The sequence below is a fragment of the Pteronotus mesoamericanus genome, unplaced genomic scaffold (genome assembly GCF_021234165.1).
Source record: "Pteronotus mesoamericanus isolate MK-2021 breed Mesoamerican mustached bat unplaced genomic scaffold, CSHL_Meso_final contig_317, whole genome shotgun sequence".
Lineage (NCBI taxonomy): Eukaryota > Metazoa > Chordata > Mammalia > Chiroptera > Mormoopidae > Pteronotus > Pteronotus mesoamericanus.
The window spans coordinates 2,192,449-2,209,124 of NW_026555133.1; the positions used below are offsets into that span (position 1 = coordinate 2,192,449).

A 16,676-nucleotide genomic window follows, 5' to 3' on the forward strand; every position below is an offset into this window, starting at 1 on the left:
TGAAAAAAAAACCATATTCTCCTAAGAAGGAAGCTTTAGAGGGGATTCAGCCAATATTACAAAATTTTTAAAATTGGGGCTTACTCAGGCATGCCATTTCCCCTTAACGCTCCCATTTTGCCAGTCAAAAGCCTCACTATAATCAGTATGAATTTGTATAGAATCTTAGAGCCATAAATGACATTGTTCAGGACATTCATCCTATGGTGCCCAACCCTTATACTCTATTGACCATGGTGTCTGGGGATAGTCAATGGTTTTCAGTCCTTGACTTGAAGGAAGGATGCCTTTTTCTGCATCCCAATAGATGAACAGGCTCAACTACTGTTGGCCTTGAAATGGCAGAACCCGAAACTAAGGAGATGCACCAAGACTATTGGATCATGTTGCTACAAGGATTTAAGAACTCTGTGACTATATTTTGGGAAGAATTAGTGAAAGACTTGTGAGATATGCAATTGAAAACAGGAGTTCTTTTACAATACATAAACAACCTGCTGATAGCGAGCAATAACTATGAGGACTGCCTGTTCAATGCTGTCACAGTCCTGAATCTGTTAGCTAAAAGAGGATAAAAAGTATTGCCTCACAAAACCCAGATTTCAAAACAGGAGATGGCCTGCCTGGGGTTTCAATGGAAACAGAGCACGAAGAGCTTAATGGTGGATAGAAAAGAAGTCATTGCTCTAATACAAATCCCAGAGAACCAGAGGCAGCTTTGTGGGTTCTTAAGGATTACAGGGTGCTGCTGAATTTGGATTCCACACTTTGGACTTATAGCAAAAGCACTGTATAATTCCTTAAAAGGACTGGACCCTGAACCTTTCAAATGAACAAGAAATTGTCAGGTAGCATTTGACACCTTGAAGAAAAGCTAGTTTCAGCTCCCACACTAGCATCACCCAGTTTACAAAACCATTCAAATTATATATTCATGAAAGTCAGGGCATTGGACTGAGGTTCCTAATCCAACTCTGGGAAACATCCCCCAAGCCACAGACTATCTCTCAAAGAAGTAGGATCATGTGACAAAGGGATGGACACCATGCTTTCAGGCAGTGACAGGTACTTGTGGCATCTTACAGGAAGTTGAGAAGTTCACTCTGGAGCAGCCTACTATGGTATTTGTGCCACACCAGGTCCTAACTCTACTGGAACAGAAAGGAGGGTATTGGCTGATGGCAGGGCACATGGGAAAACACCAGGCCATTTTCTTAGAAAACCCAAATGTTACCTTACAGACTACCCGAACCTTGAACCTGGCCACCCTGCTTCTGGACTCAGAGGGAGACTCAGCCCTCCAGCATGACTGCTTGGGAATCATTGACCAAGCCCAGTCCAGCAGGCCAGATCTTTTGGAACAGCCACTGAAAGCACCGGACTGGGAGCTCTACATAGACAGGATCAGCTACATGGAAAACGGCCAATCATGAGCCAGGTGTGTGGTAGTCACCGTAGACAAGGTAGTAGAAGCCAAAGCCCTTGCGCTGGGAACCTCAGCCCAAAAGGCTGAACTGATAGCTCTCACCAGAGCCTTAGTGCTGGCTCTGGGAAAGAAGGTTAATGCCTACACCAAATCCAAATATGTCTTCATGGTGTCCATGCCCATGGAGCAATACGGACAGAGAGAGGGCTCTTAACCTCAGGGGACAAGGATGATAAACATGCCAAAGAGATTTTACAATTGCTAGAGGCAGTGAACCTGCTGAATCAGATTGCCATCATACACTGCCAAGGACACGGAAGGGACAGTTCCAAAGTGAGTCAGGGAACCACACTGCTGATAAAGTAATGAGACAAGCAGCTGGAGGGCCACCACACTTAGGGGCTTTGATGCCCTGTATGAACTTGTCAAAATTTAAACCCTATATACAGAACAAGATGAGGAACAGGCCTGTGAATGGGGATTCTCTAACACTGACCCTAATTCTTTATGGCAGATCAACAATCAAGGTATAATCTTACTCCTTGAAGCTCTAGCATATCCCATTTCCAAACACCTCCATGAAGGGGTGATTTGATGGACCTCATTAGGCCTCATTTGAAGGGCCCTCAATTGTAAAGGCCATTCAGAGGATCACTCAACACTGCCAGGTATGCACCAAGACAATCCTACGACAGAGCCTGCCCCAGCAGAAAAAGAAGTACTATATAAAGGGTTATGCCCATTTAAAGACTGGCAAGTAGACTTTACACAAATGCCTAAAACCAGAGGGAATGTCAAACTTTTATTAGTTTTTGTGGATACCTTTTCTGGATGGATCACCTACTGCAGATTCATCTACCAGTCTGATGAGTCCCCACACTATTCTGGTCTGGAGGTTGAGTCTTACTAAAGAACTGGGAGACTCAAGGGCCTGAGCAGAAGATAGCTGAGCAATGGACTGGCTCCTATGATGACCTGCTGACGACACCCTTTTCCCTAACGCTCATGGGAATCAAGCCTTGGAGCCTCCACACACGGATAAGAGGGGCACCAGGTGAGGAGGACTCAGGCCCTGCTGCTGTGGCTGATGCTGAGAGGGAAAGCTACACCTGCACTCCGGAAGGAGATTTAAAGTTACTCTTTCGGAAAAGGAGAGTATTTCACGCAATAAGGAGTAGAATGTGTTTGCACATCTAAGGATTTGAAGTTACCTGATACAGAGTCTGAGTATGAGCTTTTCCATTGTTAAAAGGACAAGAACTGAAAGTGAGTTAGGCTAAAATGGTTATTTGTAAATGAGCATAGAAGGTGTATTGAAAGTTGTAAAAGTATATAGAAGGTTGTGAAAGTTTTGACTTGAAATGAAAGAAACTTCAGTTCTTGGTTAAAGTTATTCTATGCTTGCTTGCTTATCTACTGGGAACTTGGTTTGACCTCTGCTACGTTGTGTGCCCCTGGAATCCTCTGTTTCTGCCATTTGGGGTTTGAGCCACGGTGCCGTTAGGAGTACTGGCTGGGTGAGACAATGTCTCTGCCATGGGACCGGTTGGCATACCAGTTGGTGAGAAAATGTCTCTGCCATTGGGGCCCTTGTGCCAGTTGGACCTAGCAAAGGTTGTTTGGTGCTAGCTGGCGTATTAGTTGGTGAGAGATAAGATTCCCAGTCCCTCCTTTAGCTCTTTTGAAAGGAAATTGAGGCATCTGAGAGTTAAAACTTCACATTAAGTTGGAAAGAAATTGTATGGTTTTAGTAATAGAAGGCATTAGGCATGGAGATGCAATTTGGGTGGGTTTTGGAAGGACAAGAATTTTTCTTTTTGTTTTGTTGTTTTCTCACTACCCTTTCCCTCCAGATTTGCATTCTTCAAGACTGAGTGATGGCATAAAATTTCTCTGCATGAAACCAATAAGGCCAGTTTCCAATGGTGGTTTTACCAACTAAGACATTGCCTGGAACGTTAGACCTGAAGGAGGCCTGCCTGGACTCTGGTTATTATCAGAAAGCCTTGAGGAAATGAGATTGACTTTTGAAGCTAAGAAAAGCCAACTGAAGAAATGGCCTGGTACCTCGTTTGGTCGTGTGCTAAAAGGCAGTCTTTCCAGGTAAGGAATGAAGGTTGCTTCCCTGGAATAAGGCAAAGAAGAAACCTTATGACACATTTGGAACCTCAGTGGCTCGAAGAATATAGGTATTGCGTGCAAAGCCCGCTGACAGGTGTGTGGCTGGACACCTGTACCCTGCAGGATTTACGGAAGCTTAGTCTAAGGGTTCCTTGTATAAGTTACAGCAAAGCAGATTTAAAGAGCCCATGTGACTAATTGCTGTTCTTGTAGCGTTTATGCAAATAAGGCAAAATCAAAAAGTGGCAGTCTCTTTGATGACAGTGAAGGTGGTCTTAAGGAGAAATATCACGTTTGAAGGAAAACCATAATGCTCAGTTGTGGATATTGGACTCTAGTGTAGCTGTCATCAAAGTTTTGTTTTCACTTCGAAGCTGGACTGGTTTGTGCATTCAGATGTTACTTCAGCACCTGATGAGATTGCCAGAGTTGTTCAGTTTACAGGCAAGAAGAACCTGTCAAATGGTCACTGTTTAATCTCATTCTGGCAAAAGCTTTACAACAGGACATCTTCTCGAAGGACAGTACTGCAATAGCAGAGACTGGCTTATGATCTGTTGTGTAAATTAAACTTTGTGTTCTTCCTTCTATTTTCATGGAGTGTATGCCTATGAAACATACACCCAGGAGCTTGTTTACAAGTATAGACCTCACTTAAGAAACCCATCTGTATTGCCACCTCCTGAATTAAGACTTGATTTATTGGGTGGCCTGTATGTTTGAGTTGGTGAGGTATGGCTTGGTTTATCAGCTTTGCTTCAAATTGCTTTCGTTTTCTTCCTGAATGGTTCAGGCAGAAAAGGCCCACAATTTTTCAGGGAGGGAAATCTGAGAATATTCCCCTCAGCCTAATTTAAGTATAGTTGACAAAGAGCTTCAGACATGGGTGAAATGCCTTGCACACCTTCCTCCAAGGAAGCCACTCCTTTCTTAATCTGGCACAGTGTAATATTCACCCTTACCTTTCTTATCGTTCTGAATATGCCCCTAACCTGTCCAACAATGCTGTTCTTTGGACATTGTGAGTGTCGCTTCCCCGGGACAACCAAGTGACCTGGACTTTACAAGATCCTCCTCCCTTGTGTGAAGTCTTCCCTTCATTTGTGACCACCTTTTTTGTTGTTGTTGTTCTCTGGACCTGGAGATAGGTAGGACTACAACCTTGGCCAGCAAGAAGTAGCTCCAGAAGAATGAGACCTTTGCACATTTGCCTTTGTAGAATTACAAAGGTTCAGAAGTGTTCAAGGGGGAAATTAATACCAAGATACCTGATTAGATCACTGGGGAGAAAAATGGAGGAACCATTGGGGGATTTGCTTGAGGTGACGGTAAAGCAGCTCGTTGGGTGCATGACAGATCTCTCCACCGCCAGGCAGAGAAGCCGTAGGCTGGCAAGCATGATTGGCGGAAGAAAAAACCCTCTTGCTTCCCTATGGTGCCACGACAAGGTGAGGTGCCCACCTACAAATCTAGGACGGGATTGGCTGGGAAGCTGGACGCTTCCAGAATGCATGGAAGTATAGGCAGGAAGATTTAAAAGGAGGAAGGGGAGGGGCTTACTTTCTTTCTTTTCCTTGGGGTTCCACATGGATGGTCATGCAGTGGCTGCCTGTGCCTCCCAAAAGATGGTGTTCTAAGTGAGACAAGGAAATCCAGGTGCAACCCAGGATTGGTCTGGCCTGGCAGAGGGTGGCAGAGTTATTTTTCTTTGGGTGTTTTAAGGGGACGGGCTCTGAGACAGAAGTATGCCATTCTTCCAAGATTATGTAACTTTTGAATAAAAGACTGTTTTCTTTTTCCCAAGCCTCTGCTTCTGGAATTAGCCTATGTGCAGCAGCAGCAGGACCCTGCTTGTTGGCCAGTAACTCCTTAGCTTGTTTATATTTCATAATTATGTATTTAAATCTCAATGTAATATGTATCTGTATTCATTTTTTGACACCAATACAGATGATTAAAGAAAATACTTGATCTTTGGGGATGGGTAGCTACCAACACTTTACTCACATATGCACATACATTAAATGTGTGTGTGTGTGTGTGTGTGTGTGTGTGTGTACAGGGAAATTTTTCAGGGTGTCCAAAGGAATATGTGATTGGTAGTAAAAGACACAAAATGTTTATGAAGAAATTGCATTTTTTTTATATTTGAACTTCTTTACAGTTTAAATATACAGTGTTGAGACGGCACATTCCTACGCTTGAAACAGGGGTCTTGAGACCTCCTACATTTGCATACTCAGTTGTATGGGTATTGGAATGAAAAATATTATGACAAGACTGTGTGTGTATTTATTTTTGGGAAAACCCTAATTCAATGATGGGAAAGCAATGACTTCAGCATTTCCTGAGTATTCAGTGCCTAAAGGAAGGAGTTTAAGAAATTTATTACTTATGTGGTTTCATTTTCTACCACAACATTTTTTTTTATCATATCGAAATAATAAATTTGAAGAGTGGAACTCCAAGAGGAAGAAAAGGTCAAAGTATTAAAATAACTGTAGGTAAAATAATTTGGTAATAGAGACACAATACAAAAGATGTAAATATGACATCAAAATCATAAAATACGGAGGGAGTAAAAGGGTAGAATTATTGGATCTCATTGAAATTAAGTTTCCATAAGGTTAACATAGACTATAATAAGTATATTTTATGTCAGTCTCATGGTGGACACAAAGCAAAAACTGGTAGCAGATCCACAAGAGAAGAAGAGAAAGGAATCAAAGCTACCACTATAGGAAGTACTCAAATCACAGAGATAAACAGCAAGAGAAGTAGGAAGGAAAAAAGGGAGATACATAAAAGCTACAAAAACATTGACAGTTCCTTCTCTCAATTATTACTTTAAATGTAAAAAGATTAAATTCCCTAATCATAAGACATAGAGTGGCTGAATGGATAAAAATGAAAACAAACCAACAATAAAGCCCTAAGGCCAGACTACAGGCTGCCTACAAGGGACTCATTTCAGCTAGAAGGACACATGAACCTAAAGAAAAGAGATGGAAATATATTTAATGTAAATGGAAACCAAGAGAAAGCAGGATTAGTTGTAATTGTATCAGACAATGGACCTGAGCCTGTGACCATCAGTGCCAGGGCCTGGGAGCAGGAGGAGGGGGAGCGGGCACAGAAGGAAGGGGAACGGAAATGGGGGACATGGAAACGGGGTGGGTCCTCCCGAAGCAGCAGCAGACTCGAGGGAGAAATCGCTGGTTCTAGGTTCCAACCCTGGCTCTGTTTCCAGGCGCTGTGTGAGCGTGGATTTGGATGCTGGGAGGAAAAGAGAAGGAGGCCAGGGTTGAGCAGAGGTTTCAGCCTGGTGACTAGCATGGCGAAGGCCGAGATGAGAGGAGGCAGGAGCGGAGTTGGACTTGGGCTGAGGAATACGCCGGCCCTCCTCCTGGGCAGCACCTGGAGATCAGAGGCCTCCTGGGAACTGGCTACCACCCTGCCCCACGGAACTTCAGAGTCCACTGAGATCAGCACCCGAGCTGTGCCCGGGCGAGGACCATGTTGCACGTGGCACCTGGTTGGGGGAGGCTCCCTGCCTGGGCCTCAGGCTGCCATCTGTCAAATCAGAGGGGGTGTGGTCTCAACACTGGAGTGTTCCTGAAAGATCCCTCTAGGCCTACTGACCCCACCACCTCATCCCTCCTCCTCCGTCCTCCTTACGTAGTTTCCTGGCCCAGGTCCTTGTGCAGCCACAGGCTCACCTGGGTGAGAACGCACTGAATGCCATGCAGCCCCACCTGGGGGTCTCATGCCAACTAGCAAACCTCACTTTCTTGCTCTGACCATTTGTCAGGCAAGAGTTCCAAATTCTTTTTAACTCTTGGAGGAGGCCCAGGACTCAAGGTCAAATCATTTCAGCACTGTGGTGGAGGGGAGCCCTGCAGGAAAGTCCCATTGGAACCAGGAAGTAGAGGAATGAGGGAGACTGGGCTGTGGGAAGCAGGTAAGGAGGGTGACACTGGCGAGCAGGGTGGGCAGGAGCCAGGGCATTGACCCCAGGGTCCTCCAACCAAGAAGAACCAGAAGGCAGAGACCCTGTCTTCCGAGGAGAGACCAGTGCACGCACTGCAGCCTGCCCCAGCCCCTCGCTGCCGAAGGGAGCCCGGGCCCTGCCGGCAGGTGTCCTGACCTGGCTGCAGGAAGTTTGTCTCTCCCTCCCCGTGTAACTCAGAACTCCTCTCTGTGCCTCAGCTCCCCTCACAGGAGGCTAAAGTCTCTGCCCCCCACAGATGCTAATACTAGTAACATCCACAGAGGCAGCCACTATAGCAGTGGAACAACTTGTGGAACACTCACTAGGAATAGATGCTGTGCCAGAAGCCTAACACAGATTCTCTCTTTAACCCTCCTACTGTCTCGGAGGCAGGCTCTTACTCACTCCCTGTACTGATGGGGACTCAGATGCAAAGAGCAGCGAAGCGACTTGCCCAGTGTGGTGATGCCGGGATCGAACCTACTTCTTGCTGACTCCCTTCTGTGCTTACAGCACAAGGCTGGGCACGTTTCTACCTTGAGGTGGGTGAGAAACCCACATGCTTCCTGTTGGCGCCTTCCGAGTGTCAGCCTCTGGTCTCTCTGGCACTCTGAGCTCTCCCTCCTAGGTTTTCTGGTGACCACATGGGTTTCTGGGAATGGACTTCGCCAGAGTGAGGTCCGGCAAGGTTCTGCTTCCCCAGATTGCCTCTTGGCTCCAGTCTAGTCTGAGCCTGGATCTCCTTCCCTGACAAGGAAGTCCTCTATCAGAGAAGTGCCTGGCAGGGGTCAGTCCTGGGGGCAGGAGATGGACAGCACGCAGAGGGCGCTTTGTCTACTCACCTGACTCCAAGGCCGCCTCTTTGCAGGCTTGGGCACACAGCACACTCAGTCCCATCAGCTCCCAGGTCCGCAGGGCCAGGTCCCAGGCCTGCTGCTCCCCGTATTTAGCCACCAGGAGTGAGGCCACCTCCATGCTATCTGAATTCTCTGGTTGAGTTGTGGTCACACAAGGAGAGTCCTTGCGGAGATACTGGTCAGGCAGCAACTGCTGGAACTCTAGCAACAGCTGGGACTCCTTCAGCTTGTCCTTCATCATTAACTCCAACTTCCGGGCCAGCTGCTGCTGGACACTACCGGCCATCGCTACTCCCCCGAGCTGGTCTGAGGCACGGCCCTTGTCTTCTCCACTGGCGTTCTTAGTCCTGGCTGGGAGGGCCTGGGGGATGTTCACTGGGGAGGGAGTGCAATGAGGGGCATCAGACAGGCAGAGAATAGGGCTCATTCTTGGCCTCAACCATTTCTCAATGCAGGACTCTGACCTGAGTCCTTATCTGCACTTGATAACTATTCTTCAGCATTCACAACTCATTTTTGTAAGCCCCAGGGCATCTGCCAATGGGTGGTATTGGGAGAAGGGAGGTGAAGGGGAGAAGAAGGGAAAGGTGGGGGAAGGGGGAGTACAGAGGGGCTGGGAGATACCAGGGAGGGGTCAGGTTACTGAGCTGCTGAGTCTGGGCTGGGGCCGGTCCGGGAGTGCAGGGGAGGGATGGGGGAGGGGATGTTCAGGACACTCACTGTTCCGTGCTCCTCAGTCCTCCCTCTCCTGCCCCGGAGTCCTGGAAGCAGCCTGGTGCAGCGATGCTGACAGGAGGTGGGATGGGGGAAGGGCGAGCACAGGGTGGGCTTTCAGAGCCCAAGGTTGGGCTCAGAGCTGCACACTCAGGTCTCTTTAGACTTCTCCATCTGGGACAGCGACCAGGAAGAACAGTCTAAGAGAAGCAGAGCAGGAAGGAAGATCTTTCAGAGGAAACCACACAGGGGTGTGGCCAGGCTAGGGGAGGGGCCATCAGAGTCCGAGGCAAAGCAGGAACTTAGAGCCGGACACCCAGACAGGTCACACTGCAGTCAGGCCAGGGGCAAAAGTCAGTTGGGCTGCTGTGCTGGGTGCAGGGCCATGTTACATGGAGGGACACGCGTCTTCACACGGGCACTCTGCCAGTCTACCAGCCTGCCCGTAGAACCAGGATTGAGGCTCTTCAGGAAGCTTGGTTGTGAGGCCAGGCTCAGTTCTCCAGATGGGTGGGCTCCCTGTCTGCCAGAGCAACTCCTTATTGGGACACTACAGTGGATTAGGGAGCATCTTCCCCAGCCTTTCACAGTTTTCTGGGCTTCTGAGGCCCAGTGCATTCCTGCTGGGCTACTGGGGGCTTTGAGGTGGCGTTCTGACCAGGGGCCGTCTGCCCTGGGGCAGCTCAGCACTCAACTAGTAAATATCCACAGGAAACTGGAACAGCTCCTGCTTTCTCCTTGCAACACCAGGCCTCTAGGGAGCTTTCTGCTTGTTCTGTAGATCAGCAGAGGCGTGGGCTCAGATGGAGGAGTGGCATCAGCCAACACATTCCCTGAGTGTAGTAGTTCCTGGGGATGCCTTGAACTGACCTGGGCTGGAGAAACTCAGGTCTCAGGAACTTCAGTTCATAGCTGACCTGGACACAGACACCCTGGGTGCCTGATTCATTTTTCTGAGCCTCAGTTTGCTCTCCTATTAAGTGGGACAACAGGTTTGCCAAGAGGCTCGAATTAAGCAAAAGATAATAGCAACCTTTAAAAATGTCATATAATGTTTTTATTATTTTTTTCAATGGCCAATAAGCACACGGGAAGACCTTCAAGAGCCAGACTTACCAGGAGAGGAAAGTGCTGCCCTAGGAGGTGGATCGATCAGCAGAACCTGAGCCCCCCCTGGAGGCCCTGGGACCCCGTGTGGGGGGAGGTGTGGCCTGGAGGAGGGGTGCGATATGATTTGATTTCCTCCTGACCCTGCCTAGTGCCGACACCAGCTCTCTGAACACCAAGGCTGGGTGTCCTGCAGCTCAGTTCTACTCTGACACACACTACTAGTAGTCTCAGTCCCTCAAGACTGCTCCCCACTTTTCTGTACAAATTGGCAATACATTCAGACCTTTCTCACATAATTTCCTTGAATGACTCACAGGGTCAGAAAAACACTTTACTTACTGTCGTATTAGAGGAGACACAGGAACAGTCGCGTGGAAGAGGAGCACAAGAAGAGGTTTAGGGGCCTTCATGGAGGGCTCATTTCCAGACATGTCCGAACTCCCTGGCCTTGGTGACTGAGTTCATCTCCAGCCCCTGCCCCGTCGGTGCCGCCTTGGTCTTCCTGGTGACCAGGCTCCATTCCGAAGTTCCCGAGAGGCCCCCACTCCTCTCCCTGGGGTATGAAGGACCTCTCCTCACTCCAGGAACCCAAGGATGGGAGCAGCTGTGCGTTGGGAGCTGGGGAAAAAACCTAAGATTTATTTTTTGTTACGTCACAGGGGTGCTAGTAGAATTCTGGGTGGTGACCCCAGTCTTGGAGGTCGAGGTCAAGGTCAGGCAGAGAGGCTGGTAGAGCTGAGGAGTAGCAGAGAAATGTGCTCCCTGGTGCCCCTCTCCAGCCACCTTTCCAGCCAAGCAAAGCCCTTGGCTCCCAGTCACATGCCCCTGTTTTTAGGGTTGTGTCTGATCTGTGGGTGTGAGCATGGGAGCTTTAGGGCCCAAAGCTGTCAGCTATGGAGCTGGAAATCTTTGACCAATCCTTTAATTTAGAGCGTCTAGAAGGTCAGTGGAAGGGGGTGTGGTGGCCCCGAGAAGCAAGGGGGCTTGGTCAGATGTCATAGCAGATACAGCGAAGCTGGGGTCAGGAGCCAGGTCTCTGCATACACAGGCCAGAACAAATCTTTACAGAGCATTCCCTTGAATTCTGGGTCCATGGAGTTTTGAAGACAGGATATGGTTTTGGGAGTCAGTGGGCTCATCTCTGCCTTCAGCAGTGTTGTAATTATGGATGAGTCACTGACCTACCACGTCTCAGTGTCTCCATCTGTAAATGGGGGAGAACAAGCCTACTTCATGGTGTATAAAAGCACATATGCTCATGGGTGCATTGGCACAGCTGCTGGAGCCCTGGGTAGGTGCTGATTAGAAGTTGACACGTACTTTTTTCTTCTTATTTTACCTGTCAAAATCTATTCATTTTTAAGGACCACCCCAATTTACTAGCACTTCATCCATGAAGCTTTTCCTTCTTTGATCCTTCTTGTCACAGATTGTTAAGCAAATCCCAAGATGCCTTGCAGTTCAGCCATCTGTACCTGGAGGCTGGCTAATGCAATGGAAAGTGTAGGTGTTCAGTATCTGCTGGGTCTGGGTTCTGAGGCAGCCTCTGCCACCAGGCAACTTTGGACAACGCCTACTCTTTGTGCCATCTGTAAAGTGAGGAAACCAGCCAAGCTCCACATTACTGTGATTGTTAAAGATCAAATATGAACATTCCTAGCACAGGACGTGGGTCGTAGCACGGGATCAAGAAACATCAGTCACCTTCATCTTCTGAAGGTCATGGGATCCTTGAAGGCAGGTAACTGATTTGTCTTTTTTTGGATCTAGAGTTAGAGCTCAATGCTTTGCATGGTGTTGCTGTTAAAATAATGTACTTAAAGTGAAGTAATCTATTTTTTAAGCATTTTATTTATTTATTTTTAGAGAGGGAAAGGGAGGGAGAGAAACATCGATGTGTGGTTGCCTCTGGCGCGTCCCCTGCTGAGGACATGACTTACAACCCAGGCATGTGCCCTAGACCTGGAATGAAACCAGGGATCCTGTTACACAGGCCGGCATTCAATCCACTGAGCCACACCAGCCAGGTAAAGCAGAAGTAATTTAAAATATTACTTTTATTTCTTTTTAATTTCTAAATGATATGTGTGAACACAGTTTCATCATGAGAACTGCAAGCGATAAGGACATGGCTGCACTGAGGTCACCACCATTCCTAGATCTTCTGCGTCCTTCCAGACGGACAGACACACACACAACAACAACATACCTGGACAAAATACATTGCTTTGTCCTGTAACACAACATACGTTTCATTCTAAAACAGGCTGAGTTGTAGGACAGGGTATACTGGCTACACACAAGGGAGCCCTTGCCCTGAGCGGCCTTGCATGTGCCTCCTGGCATAATGCGGATGTCTCTTGGGCTAGAGAACGGGAAGCAGAACCCAGAAGGTATGCACCTTCTACAGCTGAGTAAAAGCCATCTGATAACGGGAAAAATGAAGTGGAATAAGCATTGCCGAGAGAGTCCCTTTCAATAGCCAGGAGGCTGTTTAGGAAGTTGGACCACACACACCAGTGCCTCAGCTCTCAGAGCCGCTAAAGCTGATGCCAAACTCAGCTCAAGGCCGAGCCACGGCCAACCCAGAACGACCACTGCTACGTGGACACATACGGATTTCCTTCCTTGTGGTTTTCATCCCCTTTTCTTTGCGTGTTGGAAATAACCTATCTGTTTTAGCCTAGTGTCACTGATGGTCATTGGCACCAATTTAATGGCAACAGGAATCCCCATCTGAGGTGTTGTAAAGGAAACTTTATTAGGTGCTCAACAGGGATACAGCTCCGCTGTGAAAACAACGCGGTCGGGAGGAGGTCATGGGGCTCCGTGGCCCTGGGACCTGGTCCTCTCCATCTAGACCCATATGATGTGCCCCTCACTGTTCTGCTGCACGCAGGGCCGCTCTGGCCTGCTCTGGTCTGCTCATTCTGCTCTGGCAGTGATGTTTCAGCTCCAGCCAGGGGGACCGTCCGTGGGGGAGAAAGAAGGTGGACTCCCTGAGCTTGAGGGATTGACTTACAAGGACAGAAGTTCCTGGCCCTGGTCCCTGATGGGTTTGTGTTCATGCAAGTGAGGTCTACAAATCCCCACAGTCTGACTGGTCCAAAAGTACTGTCCTGTTTGTCAGAATGGAGGCACCTCTGGGCGCTTGGTGAAGAAGCTGATGGAAGATACAGCTGTAGCAACTCTGACTGGACCGGGGAAGCCTTGGTCCTCTGGGTGGAAGCAGGATCCCAGGAGCCCCTTCACAAGGGCTGGCTCAGGCGGCAAGAACACAGAGCCAGCGGGCGGGCAGTTCAGTCCAGGAGGCAGGCAGCTTAGCACAGGCTTCTCTCTGCAGGGCCGTTGGCGTGAGAGGCCCCTCGTGCGGATAGAAACGGCTGCTGGCCTTCCTGAAGGACACACTCAGGTCTCTAAGCTCATGACCCTATTTCCCCACCTGGTCAGCTAGCCCAAAGCGAGCAGAGCACTGGACAGTCGCACATCCTACTTAATGACAACATCTTCCTAAAGCTAGTTTTTATTTAATCAAAGAGGAGTCGTAGATCACGTGCACTTAAAAAGAAATTGTGTTAGTTTCTGTTATTTCTTCAATTGGTAGGAGCACTCATTTGTTTTAAGCCAATGAAATAGGGCCCTTTTACAATCTAAACATGAATTTACGAATATACGTTGGCACTGCTTTCTGGTGGCAGAGTATACCTTATGTGTAGTATACACACCTAGACACATCAAAACAGACATCACAAGGATACAAAATGCGAAAGCGAAATTATGGATCAAATATGTTTTCTGGCAGATGGGCTTAGTTAAGGTTTTGTTCTAGTGGTCCAAGTGTTTCATGCTGTCGGAATTTCTTTAAAGCCTTTTTTAAAACCGAAGAAGCCGTTCTATTGTCTCTGACGGGTTTGAAACCCTCTGCGTGCAGTTTCTCCTGAAGACTCTGTTACCAACACAGAGAAAGGAAACAGAAAGCAAGTGGGCACAGCAGACAGTCCAGTGTCCCCCAGAGGCCTGAGTGTGAAAAGGGGCAGGTTTCACTGGGCGAGGAGAGGAAACCCGAGGATAAAAGGGTGCAAGCCCTTGTGGAAACAAAGAATATGGGGGAGGAAAAGAAACGGGGCAGACGGAGGGCAGCCAGTGCAGGAGGCAGAAGGTGAGGAATCTGCTGAGGATCTTCAGTTAACCTGGCCTTGGTTCCCAGGCCAAAGGTAAGAGGAAGTGTTCTCCCCCTTCTTGTTTCGGTTCCACAAGCGCTGGTTTCCCTTTCTCATTTATCAAGGCATCTCCCCAATTTACAGTAAGTTTTTCCTAAGGCATAATCGTCTCTTGTTTTCATTTAGTGCTCTCAAACTACCTGTTGAGAAACAAGCATTCCTACTGTTTCTGGTAGGATTCAGAATTCCTTGCATTCCTACATTATTTTTCTGCTGTAATTGAATGTGAAATAGACAAGCTTCGAGGTTTCCAAGAAACCACATCTTGGCCAAGAGTGCTTGAAATCTTGTGATTTTTGTCCTGTAAAGAAGCCAAATACAAGTCTCTGAACTGGGATTTTGGTCACGCAATCAGCCAAAGTCCCCCGTGCTGCTGCCACGTGGTGGCTGACAGGCAGGGCAAGTTCCGAGCCCGGGTTTCTCATTACTCACCCCCCCTTATGGGCGGTGACCTCTCCCCAAGTGCCCATGAAGTGTGAATGTCCTCAGAGGCACCCCTCCTTCTGAAAGTGTCTTTTTGGGGGCCTGACACGTGGATGTCTTTACAAACGTTATGGGCAAAGTGAGGTTTCAACCTGGAGGGTCCCCTTTCCTGGGTACCGAATGTAGGGAAGCAAAGCCCTTCCCGATGAGACCGTTTTTAAGGCCAAACTCAACCGAGGGATACCCCTCCAGGGATCAAACCCAAATCCTATGGAGGGGCACTCTCAGTCCAATTGTTGGACCAAAGTCACCAGAGCAGGGTCCCCTACCAGAACTGAATAAAGTCTCCAAAACCTCAACCACCGCACGGGAAGTCATGGATCTGCGAGGACTTACCCGAGACCCGCAGTCACCAGCAGGAGGACAAATCGAGCACGAGGGGCTCGTGTAGGCGACAGATGCATTTTAATAAAAATATTTCATTCTTTATATTTAGACATGGGGAAGGGGAAGGGAAAGGGAAAGAGAGGGAGAGAAACATCCATTGGTCGCCTTTCACATGTGTCCCAACCGGGAACCAAGCCACAGCCCAGGCATGTGTCCTACTAGGAATGTGAGCGGTGATCTTTCACTTTGCAGGACGACACTCCAACCAACGGAGCCACACTGGTGAGGGCCAGGTGCACTGGTTCTGAGACGGGGACAGGAGAGCAGGTCATTGCTTCAGAGCTCCGTGTTAGGTGTGAGCCAGGGGCCTTTGGCACCGAGTCAACACCAATGGAAACCCCCCATTGGGGGCGCAGTGACGAAGGCGTCTTTGAGGGTCAAATATCTCAACAGTGAAACCGCGCAGCTGCAGAAGGACTGGACTGTGCGGCAGCTCAGGAGCGCCACCGCTCTGTGAAGATGCAGCACAGCTGTGGGGCAGCATGGTGGCGGGGCAGCCCCCGCGAGGTGGCCATAAGGGGCTCGACAGCTCTGCTGGGCGCCGCTCCGGTTCGGTCCACTTGCTGTGCTCTGTGTGCCCTGGGCTGGCACGATGTCTTTGCAGTTTCAGCTCCAGCCAGGGACACACAGTCTCGAGTCTCCTTAGGACAGGGGGGTGAGTCCTCTGAGCCAGGAGGAGCTGACTTACAAAAAGTGAAGCTCCCACTCCAGTCCTAGATCGGTCCATTCTCATGCAAAAAGAGGATTCACAATCACCACAGGATTTTTTGTCCCAACAGCACTGTGCTGAGTGTTTGAAAGGGAGCTCTGTAATTGGTCAGTGAGGATGGTAGTGAAGGAGGGGGCGAGGAGCATACCGTGCACTGCTCTGATTGGACAGGGGAGGTGTCCCTGCTGCTGGCAGAAACTGGATTGTAGGGACTCCTAGTGAGGGCTGGCTCAGGGGGCAGGAGCCCAGGGAGGGAGGCAGCGTGTGTGGGAGGCTGGCTCCTCACTGCTGGCTTCTCCCTGAAGTGGGTTTGTGTGAGAGGACCCTGTTGCGTAACGGCTGCTCGGCTCTGCCGTACAATTTGAGTCCAGTTGTCCACCAGGAGTCCTTCTTGGTAGGTTTCTCCTTTCTTGGGAGGCAGGGGAGGCTGGAATGAGCCCACTGGCAGGTGACTGTAATAATTAATTTTGAGGGGGAATTGTAAACTGAGGCGTGCGAAACTGCTGCCCAGTCAGAGGCCGGAGGGTTTGTGGGAGTTGTCAGCTTTATATCCAAATGCTACGTGTGGTGTGGCATTGTCTGTGGAGCCTGAGCAATAAAGCTCTTTTCTCAGCATATTCACCCAAGGGCATTTTCACTTGCCTCTTTTAGAAAGAGA

The 16,676-nt window shown here is 48.7% G+C and overlaps 1 protein-coding gene across 1 annotated transcript in view; it reads right to left on the reverse strand.

Moving 5' to 3' along the window:
• Positions 1–16,676, reverse strand: part of NLRP1 (NLR family pyrin domain containing 1) — a 96,796-nt gene that overhangs the window by 42,656 nt on the left and 37,464 nt on the right. Inside the window, exon 2 of the mRNA XM_054575673.1 lies at positions 8,381–8,770. Within this exon, the coding sequence (XP_054431648.1) occupies positions 8,381–8,770 (390 nt within the window). The remainder of the gene's footprint in view (positions 1–8,380; positions 8,771–16,676) is intronic.